The 17,674-nt window shown below is 34.3% G+C and overlaps 4 protein-coding genes across 5 annotated transcripts; 3 read left to right on the top strand and 1 right to left on the bottom strand.

The window, feature by feature from the left end:
- Positions 1–822: 822 nt before the first annotated feature.
- On the top strand, positions 823–5,872 carry LOC126979259 (28S ribosomal protein S23, mitochondrial). Its single transcript, XM_050828537.1, has 3 exons — positions 823–1,051; positions 3,443–3,607; positions 5,545–5,872. The coding sequence occupies exons 1-3, from the start codon at positions 1,008–1,010 to the stop codon at positions 5,795–5,797; spliced, it is 462 nt and encodes a 153-aa protein (XP_050684494.1). The 5' UTR covers positions 823–1,007; the 3' UTR covers positions 5,798–5,872.
- Positions 1,058–2,160, top strand: LOC126979255 (uncharacterized). The gene is made up of 3 exons (XM_050828532.1): positions 1,058–1,511; positions 1,597–1,797; positions 1,894–2,160. The coding sequence occupies exons 1-3, from the start codon at positions 1,267–1,269 to the stop codon at positions 2,063–2,065; spliced, it is 618 nt and encodes a 205-aa protein (XP_050684489.1). The 5' UTR covers positions 1,058–1,266; the 3' UTR covers positions 2,066–2,160.
- Positions 5,873–9,768: 3,896 nt separating the features above from the next.
- LOC126979263 (uncharacterized) lies at positions 9,769–12,413 on the top strand. Its single transcript, XM_050828545.1, has 3 exons — positions 9,769–9,915; positions 11,393–11,476; positions 12,174–12,413. The coding sequence occupies exons 1-3, from the start codon at positions 9,870–9,872 to the stop codon at positions 12,332–12,334; spliced, it is 291 nt and encodes a 96-aa protein (XP_050684502.1). The 5' UTR covers positions 9,769–9,869; the 3' UTR covers positions 12,335–12,413.
- A 1,102-nt stretch (positions 12,414–13,515) lies between these two features.
- On the bottom strand, positions 13,516–17,674 carry LOC126979232 (splicing factor U2AF 50 kDa subunit). Of its 2 annotated transcripts, none has more exons than XM_050828506.1 (8): positions 17,514–17,674; positions 16,861–17,433; positions 16,422–16,504; positions 15,420–15,542; positions 15,258–15,345; positions 14,952–15,117; positions 14,393–14,477; positions 13,516–13,974 (listed from the first exon to the last, which is right to left on the bottom strand). In XM_050828506.1, the coding sequence occupies exons 1-8, from the start codon at positions 17,527–17,529 to the stop codon at positions 13,843–13,845; spliced, it is 1,266 nt and encodes a 421-aa protein (XP_050684463.1). In that variant the 5' UTR covers positions 17,530–17,674; the 3' UTR covers positions 13,516–13,842. The 2 variants fall into 2 exon arrangements, with proteins under 2 accessions (XP_050684463.1, XP_050684464.1); XM_050828507.1 differs by having other exon boundaries at positions 14,952–15,105.

Below are 17,674 nucleotides of genomic sequence, written 5' to 3'. Positions count from 1 at the left end.
TCCGAAGCACCCGCTGACGTCATAACAACACGCACCACTATGAGCAAAGAATGATTATCGTTAATATTTATTTATTTTATTAGAAAAATACAAATACATGTGTAGACTAAGGGTTATAAGAATTATAATACATGTATTCTAAACCACGTGTTCCGCTGATTTTTAACAATATAGTAGTGCAAAAAATTAAGATTAAAAATAATATTTATAAGTAATAGTAATAGTGATATATATACATATACAATATTTAAAAAATAAAATAAAAATAATATAATCAAGGATATATATACGTATACATATTATAGTAATACACTTAAATATATATTATACCTACTATCTATATTATACACATTTACATATATATGTGTATATATATATACATTTTAGGAGCCTGTATTCTATTTATAGTCCATATTTAAATTTTGTATTCGTCTTCTTGCTTCTTTGTTAATATACTTATAACCTGGGATTTAAATATTGCTTATTGTTGAAAAAAAAATTAAAGCTTCCATATCATCGTACTCTTTGGAAATAATAACAGTTAAATCAGACTCTGTTAAAAAAATATAAGTATGAATGAAGGTACAAGGTTGTATAAGCATTGCCTTTTTTAAATTCCACAATTAAAATGTGAATACAATTCCATTTTAGAATTCGAATCTGTAAAGAAATTTATTGTACAGAAATACTGGCTAAATCCTCTTTGACGACCATAGCCTACTATTGTCTACTGTTGAACAATATTTTATTTAATATGACATTAATTTAATAAGCTATGGCTATACCACGACTTAACTGACGTCTGATTTCTGACTGATATTTCAATTAGCGGAATTGTCAAAGTGTAAAATGTGTAAATATAACCAAAAATTTTAAGTAATCTAGTTCACATTTCGTAGTTGTAATCGAGAAATACTTTGATTAATTTTGAGATTAATAATAACGCTATGTGTTTTTGGGTTCTACTTAGTGATTAAATAAAATAAAAGAAGAAGGAAGTAATAGTGATGGCTACTAGTAGACTCGAGAAAATCGGAACCATTTATACGAGGTACGTACGTAAATATGAATGTAAAAAAATATTTTGTTGTTGTTTGTGGTCCAAGATTTTTGAATTTCGAAATCTTACTTAAAGGCGGGAAATAATTTCTGAGGCACCAAAACCAGCTAGCGTTTTCGTCTCTGCTTGCTGCTAAGCATCGGGAAAATTGTTAAATTTATTAACAGTTCAATAATTTGTAATAAACTTCTTTTTAATAATTGAAAATGACTACCAAAAAGAGTGTCAAGTCCAAATTCGTCGCTGATGATATAAGCGACTTCTTAAACGAATCACATTTTATGAAAGAATCCCCAACGGCTAAAAAACCCATAAAACGTAATAAAACCGTATGTGCTGAAAATTCAGCGGAAAAAATTTATTCAAAAAAGAGATCACTCCAAGAAACTGAAACAAATGGTGAAGCAAGGCAAAAGTTATTAAATACCATGAATCGCCAAATGGAGTCAAGGTATGTCTTTCATTCATTTATGTACAAAAAAATATGAATCTAAAATACAAATGTTTAATTTTATACTTTCTTTAAAATGTTTTAGAAATGAACTATGTGAAAACTTGCACAAAAACCTATCTGAAGTAATAGCTCAACATGAAGCTGATTATAATGCAATGAAAGAGAATGAACAAAAGTTTGAGCATATCACCAATTCCTTTATGAAATGTATGCAACAAGCAACTGCTGCTCATAAACAAAAACTTAAAGCATTTAAAGAGATACATGCTGCTTTCAAAAAACAGTAATTATTTTTAAATATTATGTTCCTTTATAAATCGAATAAATTACTCACTTTAAAAATTCTACAGAATTAATTTGATATGATTATTATTTTTAGATATGAAGATTTAGATGGAGTACATAAAATGGAAATATCCAAATTAGGGGACGAAATACATGAAGATATTGAAAATTTAAAACAAAAACTGATTACTGAGACAAGGAGGAATGGATGGGAGTCAATGCGCAGATCATTATTCCAAGCAATGCAAAATGATAATATGATTTAAATATTTCTTTAATACACTAATTCCTCATTTTTATTTGCTTATATTTAATAATATATGTTTGTAAAATGTCTTAAATAAATAGTTTCTCTTATAAATGACAGTTAAATCAACCCCATTCACTATGTTCTGTGCAGATGCAAATATATATATATACTTATGTAATTGATGGATAAGTACTCAGTATGAGCCTTATTCAATATTTAAATCAAAATAGTACATATTGTTTTGAAATGACACCAAAATCAACAATCACAACACAAAAAGAAACGCCTCAGATCCAAAGAATATCCACAATAATTCCTTCACATTCATGCAGTGTTTTAAAATATTTGGGGCTCAATGAATAGTATCCATGTATAATGATAGAACATTTGCACCATGTTAGTGCAGGGTCTTATGTACTTTTTTCAATTGTTTATCAAGAAATTTAAATTAAAATATTTACATACACCTTACACCCTGCCCATTACGATGCAGCACCACTCAAGATAATAATCTTGATGAAATTTCAGTAGAAAATCCCAAAAATCTAAGCGACACCACAACTACGCTGGTCACCTTGAGATACAAGATGTCACATCTCATTTTCCCAGTAATTTCACTAGCTATGGTGCCCTTCACAGAAACACAGTAATTCTTACACATTACTGCTTCACGGATGAAATAGGCGCCGTTGTGGTACCCATAATCTAGCCGGCATCCAGTGCAAAGGAGCTTCCCACTGGTAATATTTAATATTTTATATGTCTACACTCTACATCGACTGTGACAGCTGTGAAGACATCTGAAATAATTAAGGACAAACATTTGACCTCTATTTTAAGCAATGCCTGCACACTAACACAAAGTGACATACTAATTGCGTAATGGGTAATTGATACCTGCCCATAACAATGCAGCGGCAGCTCAGGATTATCGCCAAAAATTCTGAGCAGCACTACATTCGCTACTCGCCACCTTGAGACATTAGATGCTAAGTATCATTTGCCCAGTAATATCACTAGCTACGGTGCCCTTCAGGCCGAAACATAATAATACTTACACATTACTGCTTCAAGGCAGAAATAGGCGCCGTTGTGGTTGTACCCATAATCAAGCCGGCATCCTTAGCAAAGGAGCCTCCCACTGGTATCTACCTAACTTTGACATATTTTTCATTGAGAATATTTTTGTTTTAAACTTATTTCGGCTCTTACAAGAGCAAATATTACTTACAATATTGCAAATAATACAATCAAGTCTATATAATATTTGAGAGGTGGTGTCTTAATGTGGATAAAGTTTTTTTTAAAGGCCATATTTCCCCTTTAAATAGCTTTATTAATAAATCCTACCTGTGACAGGTCTTGTTTATAATAATTAATTTCGGTTTCACAGAGTGGAGGGACTTTTGAAGAGCGGTGGAATAAAGCCGGATGACCGACCTCTTTGGTTTGATGTGTATAGAGCCTTTCCGCCGTTTGTTGAGCCGAAATACGCCCGGCCAAAGCCAGACATCAAACATGTTCGACAGATATTATACAAAGAAGACGTAGTAAGAGCGTAGGTATAATTTTTTTCTGCGGTGTAGGTGTCCATTTTCCTTTTCATGAAAGATTGTCTCCTACTTTACTATCTTTTTATACCCGAAGGTTCTTCTCGCAGAACAAGGCCTTGTATGGTGTGTGGGCGTATTTTATCTGCAATTTAAACCCTTTAGTAATTTTAGGGTTATTTTGCGTGCAGTGTTATCCCTCCCATCAGGCCAACTCTTTCCAGAATTTCAGAACATTCGTGGCTTATTCGTGGGATGTTCGCAGACTTCTCGAAGCGAACGACCTTGTATTTACTTAGGTTTTGTCTGTTGGATTGCAAGTCCGCAACCAGACATCATCTGCACTTAGCGCTGTCCGTTAGTTCGATTGTGAAAATGGTATCGTGTCTGTTTTGTGGACGTTTTGGTTTGGGGGATAGAGCATGTAACGATTCTTTCGACTGTCTATAGATTGTAAAGTAAGCCCATCGGGATTTTTTCATAATGTCATGTGAACAAGGTCTTCTAATTATAAATTACTAGCTGACCCGGCAAACGTTTTTTTGCCATATAAAGTATAATTCGCGCGATAGTTTAATAAATAATAAGTCTATGTGTTATTCTGGTGTGTAAGATATATTATTGTAAAGTTTCATCAAAATCCAATCAGTAGTTTTTACGTTAAAGAAGTTCAAACATACATCCAGACATACAAACTTTCACATTTATAATATTAATAGCATATGTGAAGCTAATACTTCGGATTAAAAAAATATATATTGAGAATGTAATGGTAAAATTTAAATCATGTTATTATAATGTATAAATTCCTTCATTACTTTAACTTTTTCACTGCTACAATTGCATTCTAAAATTTTAAATTATGTTTGACTTAACTTATAACAGAGCTGTTGGACCTGTTTCCTGAATCCGAATTCTGGTGTCGCGTTACACGGCACAAGCATATCTATATTCCTCACAATCGAATGTGTTGCTAGGTATCAGATTGGATAGTGCGGTTGTGAATAATCTTTATTTTTTTATTTATTAGGGTCAACAAATAGTGTTCGCAATGGGTATCAACTTATATTATAAGATATATAGTTACAATACAATAAAGACATTGTGATAGAATGTTGAAAAATGGTGATTTATGCGACAAATAGGGATTTTAGGACAAAATAGTTTTTCCCAGGCCAAATCAGTTCAACCTGTATCTAAATCAGATATTTACGAGTCAGAACTACTTTGTACTGGCCAAACCAGTTTGTAATTATTCATGTTATCCTCAACTAGTTCAGCCTAGGCTAAACGGGTTTGTCCAAAGGCCTACACGAGAAACTAGTTTAACCTAGTCTGTACCGGTTTATCCTTTCGTCTAAAGGTTGAGTTGATTTGCCCTAGGAAAAACTAGTTTGTGCTTAAATCGGATTTGGCCGGTGACTTAATATATACAAATTCTTATAGCTTGACAATAAGATTTATAGTGTCTTCACACGGCAGATATACATAATATGCGATTTTAAAATACATTTAAATACAATTTTATATTATTTTTACGGCTGTATTACAATAAGTTTATACCTATTACTTTAAGGCTGAGATCTACAGCGAGTACTTAGACTTTGTTTAGACTTTCCTTACGTCAAACTCAGCTGAGTGTGATAAAATGCGAACTTGACTTTTGCGTTAGGCTGTCTTAGCTTAAGCTCAGCTATCAAATGATAACGAAATCAAAGATTATGCTAAGCTTACACTGAGCAAATTTTTACGTAAGTAAAGTCTGAGCAAGTCTTAAGTTCACAGCTTTAAAGCCGGTTCCGAAAAAGCTTCTGGCGAAAGAGAATGCATGCATAGGTAGCAATAACTTTGTACATCTTTTTTCATATCATAGTAGGAATGTACCAAAAATGCCTCCCTGCGGCATCCTGCTTAGGTTGCCTGTTATTTTTTTTTATGTTTTTAGGAAATTCCACTCACAAGGACATGGCATAGGGATAAATATGCTCAACCCCTCTGGAGAAACACAAATAAAAAGGTTAATACAGAAGTATGAAAAGTTAGAGGCTGAAGGTATACCAGACGCAGAGCTTATAGACAAGTCTCTTACAGAAGTTGTTAGCGAGCAGGCTCTGTCTATAAAGTCAAAAATTGAAAATCCAGAATCAGCTACCGCACAGGTTTTGGGGGTAGATGTGAAAAATATATTTAAGGAGTGATATACATTATAATATTTAATGTAGTTTTAGGTACTATCAATTTAATTGTAGAAAATAAAAATTTTTAGTTACAAATCTGCTTTTTATTTTCATTATTGTCGGAATTGGTTGCATTTTAGAATCCTTAGAGTTAGATAATTTATACATACGTCCATATTACCTGTGACAGCTGTAAACACGTCGAAAAATATAGCGGCGAACAGTGAGACTCTATTTTTAGCTACCCACGCACACTTAAACAAACTGATTGACGTATCGCGAGTGTAAGACGTAGCTTGTCATGCACACTAAAGTAATAAACCTAGCCTGTTGCTATGCGTTGCCGTATACCGTTACATATAAATGATCTAAGTGAGAATATTATAATCATCAAATATTAAATTCACTTTAAAGAAACACCCGGGTTCATTCAAATCAAACACATCATGTTATAGTGAAGTAAAAATAAATACATCGACACATCAAAAATATATTATAGTATTCACAGCGGGTATCAAACTTGCACGACAGCTATTATTATAGATTGACTCGTCGAGTGATAATAAGTTTTTTGAATTATTATGTTAATATTTTTTCTTTCATTCGACGCGGGCGAGGGGCGCTCCGCTCGCGCAATGCGATCTTGCGGGACAGGGGAGCGGAGAGGCGGAATCACCGTTAGTATTATTTTGGGTGCCTACAAATTGTTTCCTCAGAAACCCGCTCTGATATTTTTTGACAAGAAAAGCGAGCATTTCACATGCTCGCTTTTTGTGTTGCCAATAAACAATAGATCTTAACGATTTCGCTGTAAAAAGTTATCAAGTGTCAGTGAATGTGAAGAGAATATTCTAGTACGGTCCAAATAAAATGCCAGACTTGGACATTTGTGCAGATGGGCATAAAACATTTATAAATAAATGTACTAAAATTCATTAGAAGAAGTTTTTTGATATTGGACTTAAATTTTAAATTTAACATATTTTGTACACTGTAATTTAATTAACATTATTAACTACTGTAATTATGGAAGAAGTACGGTTACGAAGGTAATTAATAATGTCTAACAATCTTTTTTTATGGAATAGGAGGACAAACGAGCGTACGGGTCACCTGTTGTTAAGTGATCACCGCCGCCCACAATCTCCCGCAACACCAGAGGAATCACAGGAGCGTTGCCTGCCTTTAAGGAAGGTGTACGCGCTTTTTTTGAAGGTACCCATGTCGTATCGTCCCGGAAACACCGCACAAGGAAGCTCATTCCACAGCTTTGTAGTACGTGGAAGAAAGCTCCTTGAAAACCGCACTTTGAAGGACCGCCACAGTTTCTTTGAAGCCAATTTGGCTTTGCCTACAGATGACCACGAAATTGGCAATCGAGATTTCAAGACAGTATTCCGATACTAGGCGAGGCTTTAAGGGAAGTGTGGTCGAAGAGCTGTGATACGACAAATGGGGTTTTTTAGTGGTAAACGCGCAAACTTGAGTCTAATTGTCAAATCTAAGTTAGATATATATTTTTCATATGTAGCTTACGTATTTGTGTGCTATTGGTGGATTTCCGAATAAATAAATAAGTAGTGCCATATTTCAACTACTTATATTAAGTGATTCTGTAAACTCTTCATGATCATCTTAAGGCTTGGCGTTTAAATGTTATGTGGAACATAACATATGTGCGACAGTAAACGAGTCTGGAAGAGTTAATGAACAATCTCGTTTTTATTGACTATTGTTATTACCTATGAACAATACTGTATCCAAATCGGGACAAGATATGAATGTCACTGGAGTGAAATACATGATAATAAAATATACAAATACTAGTCAAAACAAAATAAAGGCCACCACGTTTTTACAGTATTCTCATGAATTCTTGAGGTTTAAAGGTTGATTAATGATTCGATTGGATAAATTAATTGATTTTATTGTAGACAGCATAAAATAATGGTGCAAACAATTAAAAAAAGTAATTTTCAGGACTTTTTCTAAAAATTTACGTTTTTGCAAAAATAAATAGTGAGTAAAAAATTACCTATTGAAGAAAAAAACATAAAATGTGGGTTGATTTGTGACTTCCCTCAATATCTAGAATTCCTTCCTGGTTTTCTAATGCAATGAAGCCTAGAAGGTATATTCTCGACCAGGTGTACCACTGTTTCTTGAGGAATTTGTTCCCAGCTTGATTTTAGAACGTTTATTAGCTGTCTTTCATTGTGCACGGGTTGGTTTGTGCTTCGAACACTGCGTTTCAGTAAATCCCACATGTGCTTAATGGGATTGAGATCCGGACTGTTTGCAGGCCAGGGCAACACCTGTATACCAGCCTCCTCTAGGGCTTCTCTGGTGGCCCTAGTTGTATGAGCGCGAGCATTATCGTGCATCAGATGGAATCTTGCGCTGATTCTGTGATCTGCATATGAGTTGGGGTCTTTTGACCTCCTCGATGTAACGTTGAGCTGTTATTGTGTCTTTGTTTTGAATAACCAGCTCGGTTCTGCCTGACATAGAGGTTCCTGCCCATACCATAATATTGGGCAACGCAGATCTGTCACTTTCATGGATCCAAGCATCCGAAAATCGCTCACCTTCACGCCTCCAGACCCTAATGCGAAGGTCATCACAAAATAAATTTAACTTTGAACTCATCCGTAAACAATACTGACCTCCAAACATTCATATCCCATGCCAGATGCTGCCTTCCGAACGATAATCGGTTTGTACGATGAGCACTTGTTAATGGTATCCGCACTACACGACTCTTGGAGAACTGCTGGTCCTCGTGTAAACGACTTCTAATGGTTTGATCATTAACACGTGTTCCGGTCGCCTGCCACAAACGGTTTTGTAAAGAGCGGGCTGTGATGCAACGTTCTCTGCGCGCAGTCAAGCGCACATAGCGATCCTCCTGTGCGGTAGTTGCTCGAGCTCTGCCAGATCCCCGTCTCCTGGTTAGTCTCTCAGTGTCTTGAAAACGATTCCAAGCATTCTGGATCGCTCGCCGGGGAAAAACCCATCTGCAACGCCACAGAACGCTGTGAATGGCCTTCTTGAAGCAATTTTACGGCCGTAGTTACTTTTCCCAAGTCCATATGAAGTCGAATTCTCGACATAACTTTTTTAAAATGATAATTCAGTCACTAGTTAAACAAAACTTACCAACAGTGTTCTTGACAGAATCGTCAATTTGACTGAGTTGAAATCCGTCTTAAAATCGGGTAGAATCAAGTGGTTCCAATAAATTATCAAAAACTACCACTTTAAACAATTATGCTTGTAGAATACTCAAAAAAAGTGTCTAAATATATCATCGTCGACGTCAAAAAAATCGAGTGGCCCTTATTTTGTTTTGACTAGTATAGATACCTACATTATAATATACAAGATCTTATAAAGTTTCTCACGTCCAAGTTACGTCAGTTGGTGCTGTGGCTGCTGCTTCGACTGCCGAAGACAGCAAGCGTCGCAAATATATCTGTCTCAGTGAGTCATACATTTTTGTGCCGTTGAGTGTTGAGACCAGAGAGGCCCAGAGGCGTGGAGAATGTACAAATTACTATCTTCACGCGTCAATAAGGCTACTAGAAACCCAAGCGCTGGCCGATTTCGGTCAACAGAGCAGCCTAGCTATCCAACGTGGTAATGCTGCCAGTATTCTTGGTACGCTTCCACGTAATGATAGTTTTAATTTTGTAGTCATAGTATTGTAAATATAGTTGGAGGATTTGTTTTGTTTGAATTAATCATGGTAAATATGTATATACATTTATGTAGGGAGATCTTTTAATATATATTTCGTGAATTTATTATTCACCATTGCGATTACCGCATAGAATCCACCTTTCACCACACGTCACAAGATTTGTTGTAAATTGATTTTTTGGACAAATCAGGGAAACGAGAGCATTATATGTGACTCATTAAGTAGGACCTATTTCCATAAAGGGCGTACATACAATTTTATTAGTAATCGCTATCTTATCAGTTCCCAAAGATAAGATACTCGTGTTAAAACACACCTCGTCAGAGCTCTGTGCGTATTATTCGTAAGAATTGTTTGGTTTATTTTAGAGAAAAGTGAAATATTTACAAAATGAGTCTCAAAAAACCGTTGCTGTTCTATTTTGCAATAATTTTGGGTGAGTGAGATTGAATGGTATTATTAGGTTAAAAGGAGAAACTACTTATTATTGGATCTACATATCGTTAAAATTAGTGTCGAAATTATGATTCATTTATTATCATACTACTACATTGTAGGTACTAATGTACATCGCAACCTATTTGATAACATTCAAGTTGTAAAATAGTAAGTAGAATACTTTTGCTTAAAACCTCGTACGTACCTCGTAGTAGGAAACTTAAGTACCTACGTACCTTTTGTCAGTGTTATAGAACTATTATATTATAGATGGATTGTCTGTTGGAGGTATCTATACATTTCAGTCAAGATTACAATAAGAGATTGCTTGTAACTAATTGTAGTAAGCTTCATAAAATACATAATAACTTTATGGATAAATGTGTGCACTTTTATAATAAATTCCAAGTCACTGTTGAGGCGTTATCTATAAATAAATTTAAATTAAATTTTCATCTTGCTCGCTTAAATGTCACTGCGGCGGTGACATGGGACGGGTCGTCTCCTTCCCTAAAATATGGTCGAGGGAGGCGATGGCTGGCTCATGCGTCATGTTCGTGAACGGTCGCTGCTGTGGTGGCAGAATGATCCAGTTGCTGGGAACTCGGTTACAGATTCTTAAAAAATATTATACATATTATTTATAATGTAAAATTGTCACAGAATACCGTTATATTTATGGTGTGTGTGGATGATGCAGCTACTGTACTCAATAACTTTTGTATTAATTTACATTTACTTTTTTGACTTACTCGTGAAGGCATTAACTATTTGAATTTGAGTATGTTTGTTGCATCATTTTACATATTATATTGTAATTGAAGTGATTTGTAAATCGATGGAAATCTAAATCTTAATATAAAAGAGTGGCAATGAGTTTCTTGCTACTTCTTCTCATTAGCTCAAACCTTTACGAAGTAGTGGTGACCTATATGAATAAAGTGATTTTGATTTGAAAATGTTTTATTAAAAAAAAGTCTCTGTCGTAAATCCAACTACGCCACAGCTGAATATCTAAGCGATCGAACAGCCTGGGACTAGATAATCATCAATCATTATTTTATAGCAATAACTTTGTAATAAAATTCAAAAGAGCGCAAAAAGAAGAATGCTGGTAGAGTTTCTTGCACCGTTTCTTCTCACTCAGAGACCCATTTGTTTCCGAAGCAGAGGTAGTGTTTCAACTGGCAAAAAAATAGTACTTAAGGAATGGATATTAAGAAAACAAATGCCTTTTATTCTACATGTAACTATCCCAGTAGGCAAATTTGCAGATGGAGAGAAAAAAAAAATTTATTGCTCTTTACTTTGGTCAATAATTTTGTAATGTGATTTATACTCTCCCTACTGAGCTAGAGGACCCGGGTTCGAATCCCGGTAAGTGCAATAATTTATATGACACCCCATAGCTTTGCCTACTTTGGGTGAAGATAACTTGTGTAAGAGTGTGTCAATATTATTATTATTATTTTCAGTGATTCTCAGTACTCTTACCCAGGAGACGGAAGCCCGAAGAAAAATTCTTCGCGGTCGTCGTGTAATGACACGGACATACTATCGTAAGTATAATACCTATTAAATATTTATAATTTTTTAAACATGCTTTACGTCATTTCAGTTCCTAATTGTCTTTTCATCTCTTTAAAGCGGTTAGGCTACTAATTTTAAAATATGTACATAGTTACAAAAGCTATGTCCATAATATTATTGCTTTAGTTCTATAAAACATAGGTTCAACAACGAATTCTTCTCAAACAGCTTCTTTGACAAAGAAGGCTTACTATAGAACCTGTAGTAGATTATATAGACGATAATAATGTATAGCTCTTGTCTGTTTCTGCGCAGGGCACCTACAATGGAATAATACTATAGCTTTCGTTACGTAACGTTACGAAAGAGAATTAAAGCCTAAAAGGAGCCTTCTTGGTGCTTCCTACGTAAGCGATTAAACAAAAACGTACCATGCCTTCATAATATTAAATTCGACATAGTTGAAAAATATAGATAGGTAATACAAATGTATGTTAAGCAATATAACTTTAGGATCTTAACTAAGTACCTACATAATATTTATTTTCTATGTAGGGACGTACATGCATACTGATTTTTAACACCGAATTTTATTTGATATTGATACATAAACTATTTCAGTTTTCCGCAGCGTTATGGTAGTGCTCAGTCCGAAAGTACCTACTTTGTTATAAATTGCAGGTACCTATGTACTTACTAATACGCCTTTTATCATCTTTTAAACAGGTGGTAATGCGGTGCCGGCTTGGGCGATCAGCTTCATGACAGGAATTGGAATGCTTCTAGCAGGTGGAGTTTTATACGTGGTGATGAGGAAAATCGTGCTTTCTTCAGAGACTGGATCACTGAACACTTATCAACCAGCAATGCAAAATGAAAATGTTTAACAATATTACCTAATCAATTATTAATAAGATGCTTGAAATTTTTGTAATAAGCTAATAAATCGTATGAAGGTATAGTTTATTACTACTTAGTTAAGTTATTATTAGTAGAGCTCTGGTGTATAAGAGAATCACTCGATGCCAGCGGAGCTAACAATTTAAATTTCGCCTGAATTCCACCACCGGGCATTACGTCAAAATGCTAAATGCCACCTCCCTCCTTAAAGGCCGCCATTTAATACGCATCTTTTGACACCTGGTGTTGCGGATGTTCATAGGCGGTTGCCTCACCACTCCCCATCACGTAAGCCTCTTGCCCATTTGCCCCTCTTATATAATAAAAAAAAACACAACTTCTGTCTCAAAGGAGTGATCCTGACTGCACTTACCATATTTTATACCAGGCTTTTCTTGCTAGTCTCGTCACTAGCTCAATAAACTGGAAACAGTGTCGTCGATATAGCCCGAGTTTTACAACGTGAATATTTCATTACATTGAGATTTATAATAAAACTCAATTATAGCCTAATCTGGAATAACATTAAAGATAACACTGCTGAGGTATTGTTCTCCCTTGGTATTTTCAGAGCAGAATACAAAACATCTCCAGTTGTAGGTACTGTTATTCATGCCTACATTGTTTTACATTACAGGTATTGCTTCACTCTATCATATTATGGTGTTTTATGGGTATTTTTAAGGAGCTCTTTCTATATATACAACCTATATAACTATTTAAATTTTATACATTCCTTATTACACTTGTCTTCCAATATAAAACTGAATGCATATTTACTCTCATAATTTTTTTATAGGAGAAAGAATATGTTATAGTTTAATATTTTTTAACAATTACAAAATAATTAAGTATATTAATCATTACATAGGTAATAGTGACAAACGGTGAATATGTCAGCGACTAATCCAATTCCTCCCATAATTAATTATGTACTTCACATTAAACTTTTATTTTTTATATTGCAAATATCTGCAATTAGTTTCCTTATTTTACTATAGTCAATATAGATGTCTAATGATGATGCCTGTTAGTAATTAATCTTATATCTAGCTCTAATATTAGCATCTGTATCTTCTGTTTGCTGTGTAATCATTGGAAGCAGATATGTAAAAATAAGCTAGTAATATTATGGATAAAAATTAAATTACTGAAATAAAACTCTACAAAAAGATAAATCTGTTGTTTATTCCTCCATTACAAATATTTAGAAGGTACATGTACTTTCGCGTAAATCAATCATGTCAATAGTCATTATTGTGACTGTAAATTGTATTTAAATTAGTATAAGTATATTAACCTTAAAACGGTTACACAGTCAAAAGTGTAGCAAATAGTTAATCTAATAGCTAACGTCAACTCATCAATCTAAACTTAATAAATAAATTTTAAACTGTGAATTTTATTTAATTTTTTTAAACATTTTACTAGACTATCCACACAGACTGAGTGCAATCGTCTAAGGTTAATAATTTGAAAAAAAAAAATGGGTTTTTTAAAATTCCCTACGATGATATTTATCTGGATCGAAATATGAAGTAACAACCACTCTATTACTGAATTTCCTTCCCGTGAGTGTCTGTTGTGCTTTTTGACAGTCAGCGATACTGTTAAACTCCACAAATACCTAAAAATACAAGAAAACTTAAAACGTTTGTAACGAAAATTTATGCATGATGCGGGATTCGCACCCGCGACCTCTCGGATTTTGTCAAAGTGATTGTTCCAACCGAGCCAACCGTTTGAGTATGCATGGATCGCAAAATTTGGTATATCTGGTTTAACTCTCAGGTTGTCATTCCATCTACAGCTTTTACTTTACAGTTGATAACCTGCTCAAACCCAATACTTGGATATTAGAAAATTTACTTAAGATGTCAAACCAAGTTTAATTAAGAAGAGGGTGCGGGTTCATGTACCACATCGTTTATAATTTTGGTTACAAGAAGTGAGGGATATCACTTTGAAAAATAACAAATTAGTAGGCTTATATAACTCAAGAAACTGTGATACAAAGGTCATAAAGAGATAAAATATAATAATACCTTTCCACATCCGGGAACCTCAACACCTTCTATAGGTCTAGGTATTTCTATACTGCGCACACAACCATACTTGTTACACTCCTCCCTAAAATTGCAGAAAAGTCAGGTAAAAATGGTCAAACTCTGGTGACTAAATTAATGAGGTATATAAGTGGCCATTGAGTTTCTTGTATGTTCTCATGAGCTTTTTCCGAAAATATGATAGATTCAGTAATATAAAAGAAATAAAAAGACAATTCAAAAGCGCTTGTTTAAGCCTATTTGAATAAAGTATTTAACTTTGAAGAGTACAGAAAAGAAACTGATTTTCAACCACAGTCAAGATCCACCCATCATACTGTGAGTGTTATTTATACAAGATTACTGATAATTGTATAGTAAGTAATTATAATAGTCTTATTTCTCACTTTTAGCAGTGTGATATACAACATAACAGATTTGTATTAATATTACATATCACACACAGGGGTATTTAAACAGAACATTTAAATATTCAAAATTTTTTGTATACTACCTTTCCATAACATTTAAAATTAGACATTAAGTACAAAGAGCTCACTTTATATCCTCAAGAATATCTTCATACTCTTCTTCATCACGTAGTTCATCTGGGGTCACCATATTGAGTAAACATAAAACTTCTGTCGGTGGACCCGCACCAGCTAATGTTAAACCAGCGACTTGCAAAGTAACTGGTGTTGCTCCAGTCATTGCTAAAAAGTATTCTATAAATTAATTCAATTATTTTGTCACATATTCATAAAGTTATATTATTATACTACTATCCGGACCTAAGACCCATGTTAGTTATCATTTTGCATAGCATATTAAATAACCCTACTCTCCCCCATTTAAGTTGACATACCTAATGTTGTATTCTTTGCGCCAATACTAGCTCTCTGTACAATCAGTTTTTTGTCTCCCAGTTGCATGCCATTCAGACCAGCAATAGCCTGAAAAATATATGTAAGTTGAAGGTGTATTCTCTCCATTGAACATTTTTTGATTCCATGTGAATAGTTTTTACCTGGTCAGTCATTGTTATATCAACATATTCAGCGAAAGCATAGCCTTTGCTGAGACCGGTTGAGGAGTCCTTTACGAGGTTGAAAGCTCTTAACTGTCCAAATGACATCAGAAGTTCTTTTACCTGCATAATTTTGGTGATAATTAGATAAAAATCCACTCCAATGCTTTTAAAAATTAACATAATTGTATAATTTATGCATATAGTTTACTGTACATTCTATATATTATTGACTTCCCTGCACAATATATCTTGCAAACTAATGAATTACTGTATTCTGACCTTTCGCTAGGCACATGATATGAGAAATGAACGAAAGAGACTTGCCTTGTCGTTCCAGCGTCTCGGTCAAGTACAATGAGAGACAACAGTGACACGCGGGCCGCAAATGTGCCAAATCTAAGCTAGGGAGGGGCAAAAAGCAGACTATATGAGTGATTTGTAAAAATGTTTTGAGCGTAAAGATGTACGTTTATCATTCTTTGGGTACCTGAAAATACCTGAAACTGATCAAATTATAACGCGGCTCTCTGCTGGCACTGCCGTAACCCTGTCAACTGTTGAATCTCGCCCTGAAATGGTGATGGCACCTATGGCCTAAAAGAATTTGCTAAGAATGGCTAGTATTGTCACATAATGCAAACCTAAGCTATAAAGATATTCCATTAGTTATTTAAATATCATTCACCTACAGCTAAAGAGAACGATTTTAAGAGCTATTAAAAATCCTTGAAAATAAGTTGTGCAGTGCGGTCTAACCTGCAAAATATAATATTTGATCAATGCTGATATTTCAATCCAGTTTTAACTTAATTGTTACAATATGGCAAATAAATGCAATTTTTTCAAATATAAACAAACATTTAGATTATATTTTGTAACTGATAGTGCTGCAATTATAAATATTGAGTAATTTATTAGGTAAGATTGCAGTTTGTTATATTAAAGATTTCAAAGTTAATAATTTTTAAACATTAACTTTATAAAGATTTCACAACTTACCTGATCCTCATTAAGATAATTAGGAAGACCACCAATAAAGATTTTATGAGGTGAATCCGGAACAACTGTACTTATAACCCCAGCTGTAAAAAACATACCCCGATTTTGAGTTTTTCAATTCCGGTCACATATTTTATAAGCACCAAGACCCAAACACAAAGAGGCATAATAAGCTAGTGCGAAAATCAATTTTACAAAGAAATAATTAATATTTTTATCCTCCATACTCAACATTTCTTATCTGTTCAAACAAATCTATCAAATCCTATGATTATATTTCAATTATTATTTTGTGTCATCTAACATGCTTTTGTCAAGTGAGGATATTTTTTGAAGGATTTACAAGGCAATAGGTCCAGTTAGTAGCATTACATACATATTCAACTAAGCAATATAGACAAAATACCATGCAAATATAATTGCATTAAATGTAACTTACCAGGAACATTGATAGATGGATTTTCTGTGCCTGGCATTGGTTGATAGTCATGAGGTCGACGTATTTTTAAACTCTGACCCTTAAAATTAATCCCATCAAATGCCATAGCTTGGGTTGTTTCATCTATTGACCTAAATTCAAGGAATGCAAAGTTTTTGTCCAAGTTAATTTGACACGCAAGAACCGGATTTCCTGCAGCTTGGGCGAGTCCGGATAGATGCATTTGCTGATTGAAGAACTCCATAGTTTCTTCCTCGGTTACACCAAATGGAATATTTCCAACGTATAACCGGCGGGCCTGTCTAGTAATAGTTGAACCGACTACTGGAACTGCAGCTTGCGGTGTGTCAGCAACTATATTTGCCGGTATCTGACCCGCAGCTTGCATGGCCTTGTACTGCAATGGCGTGATATGCTCAAATCCAGGTGGCGGAACATCCCAGTACAAGGAAGGCTTACGTCTTCGTGATCTCTTAGACGGAGACCTTGATTTACTTCTTCTTTTCTCACGTCGTTCTCTTGACCGCGAACGAGATCGACGTCTTTCTCTTGAACGGGATCTTCGTCGACGATCTGAAATTTTTGTTAACATAAATTCAAAAATATACATTTTAAATAAGTTTGGCAGACTAAAAATTGAAAGGCAAATTTACCTTTATCTTCCCCCATAATGAAATGAGTGTCTTTGGTGATAAATTTAACTAACTAAAATACTACGAACGACGCTTTAGAGACAAAATGGCGAAAGGCTGATTTTTTTTTATTCGCTCATTATGGGCTTGTTATGGACAAGCTATAGTCTTTTGACTATACA

This window comes from Leptidea sinapis, chromosome Z, assembly GCF_905404315.1.
Source record: "Leptidea sinapis chromosome Z, ilLepSina1.1, whole genome shotgun sequence".
Classification (NCBI taxonomy): Eukaryota; Metazoa; Arthropoda; class Insecta; order Lepidoptera; family Pieridae; genus Leptidea; species Leptidea sinapis.
This window is presented reverse-complemented; position numbering and strand designations above follow the sequence as displayed.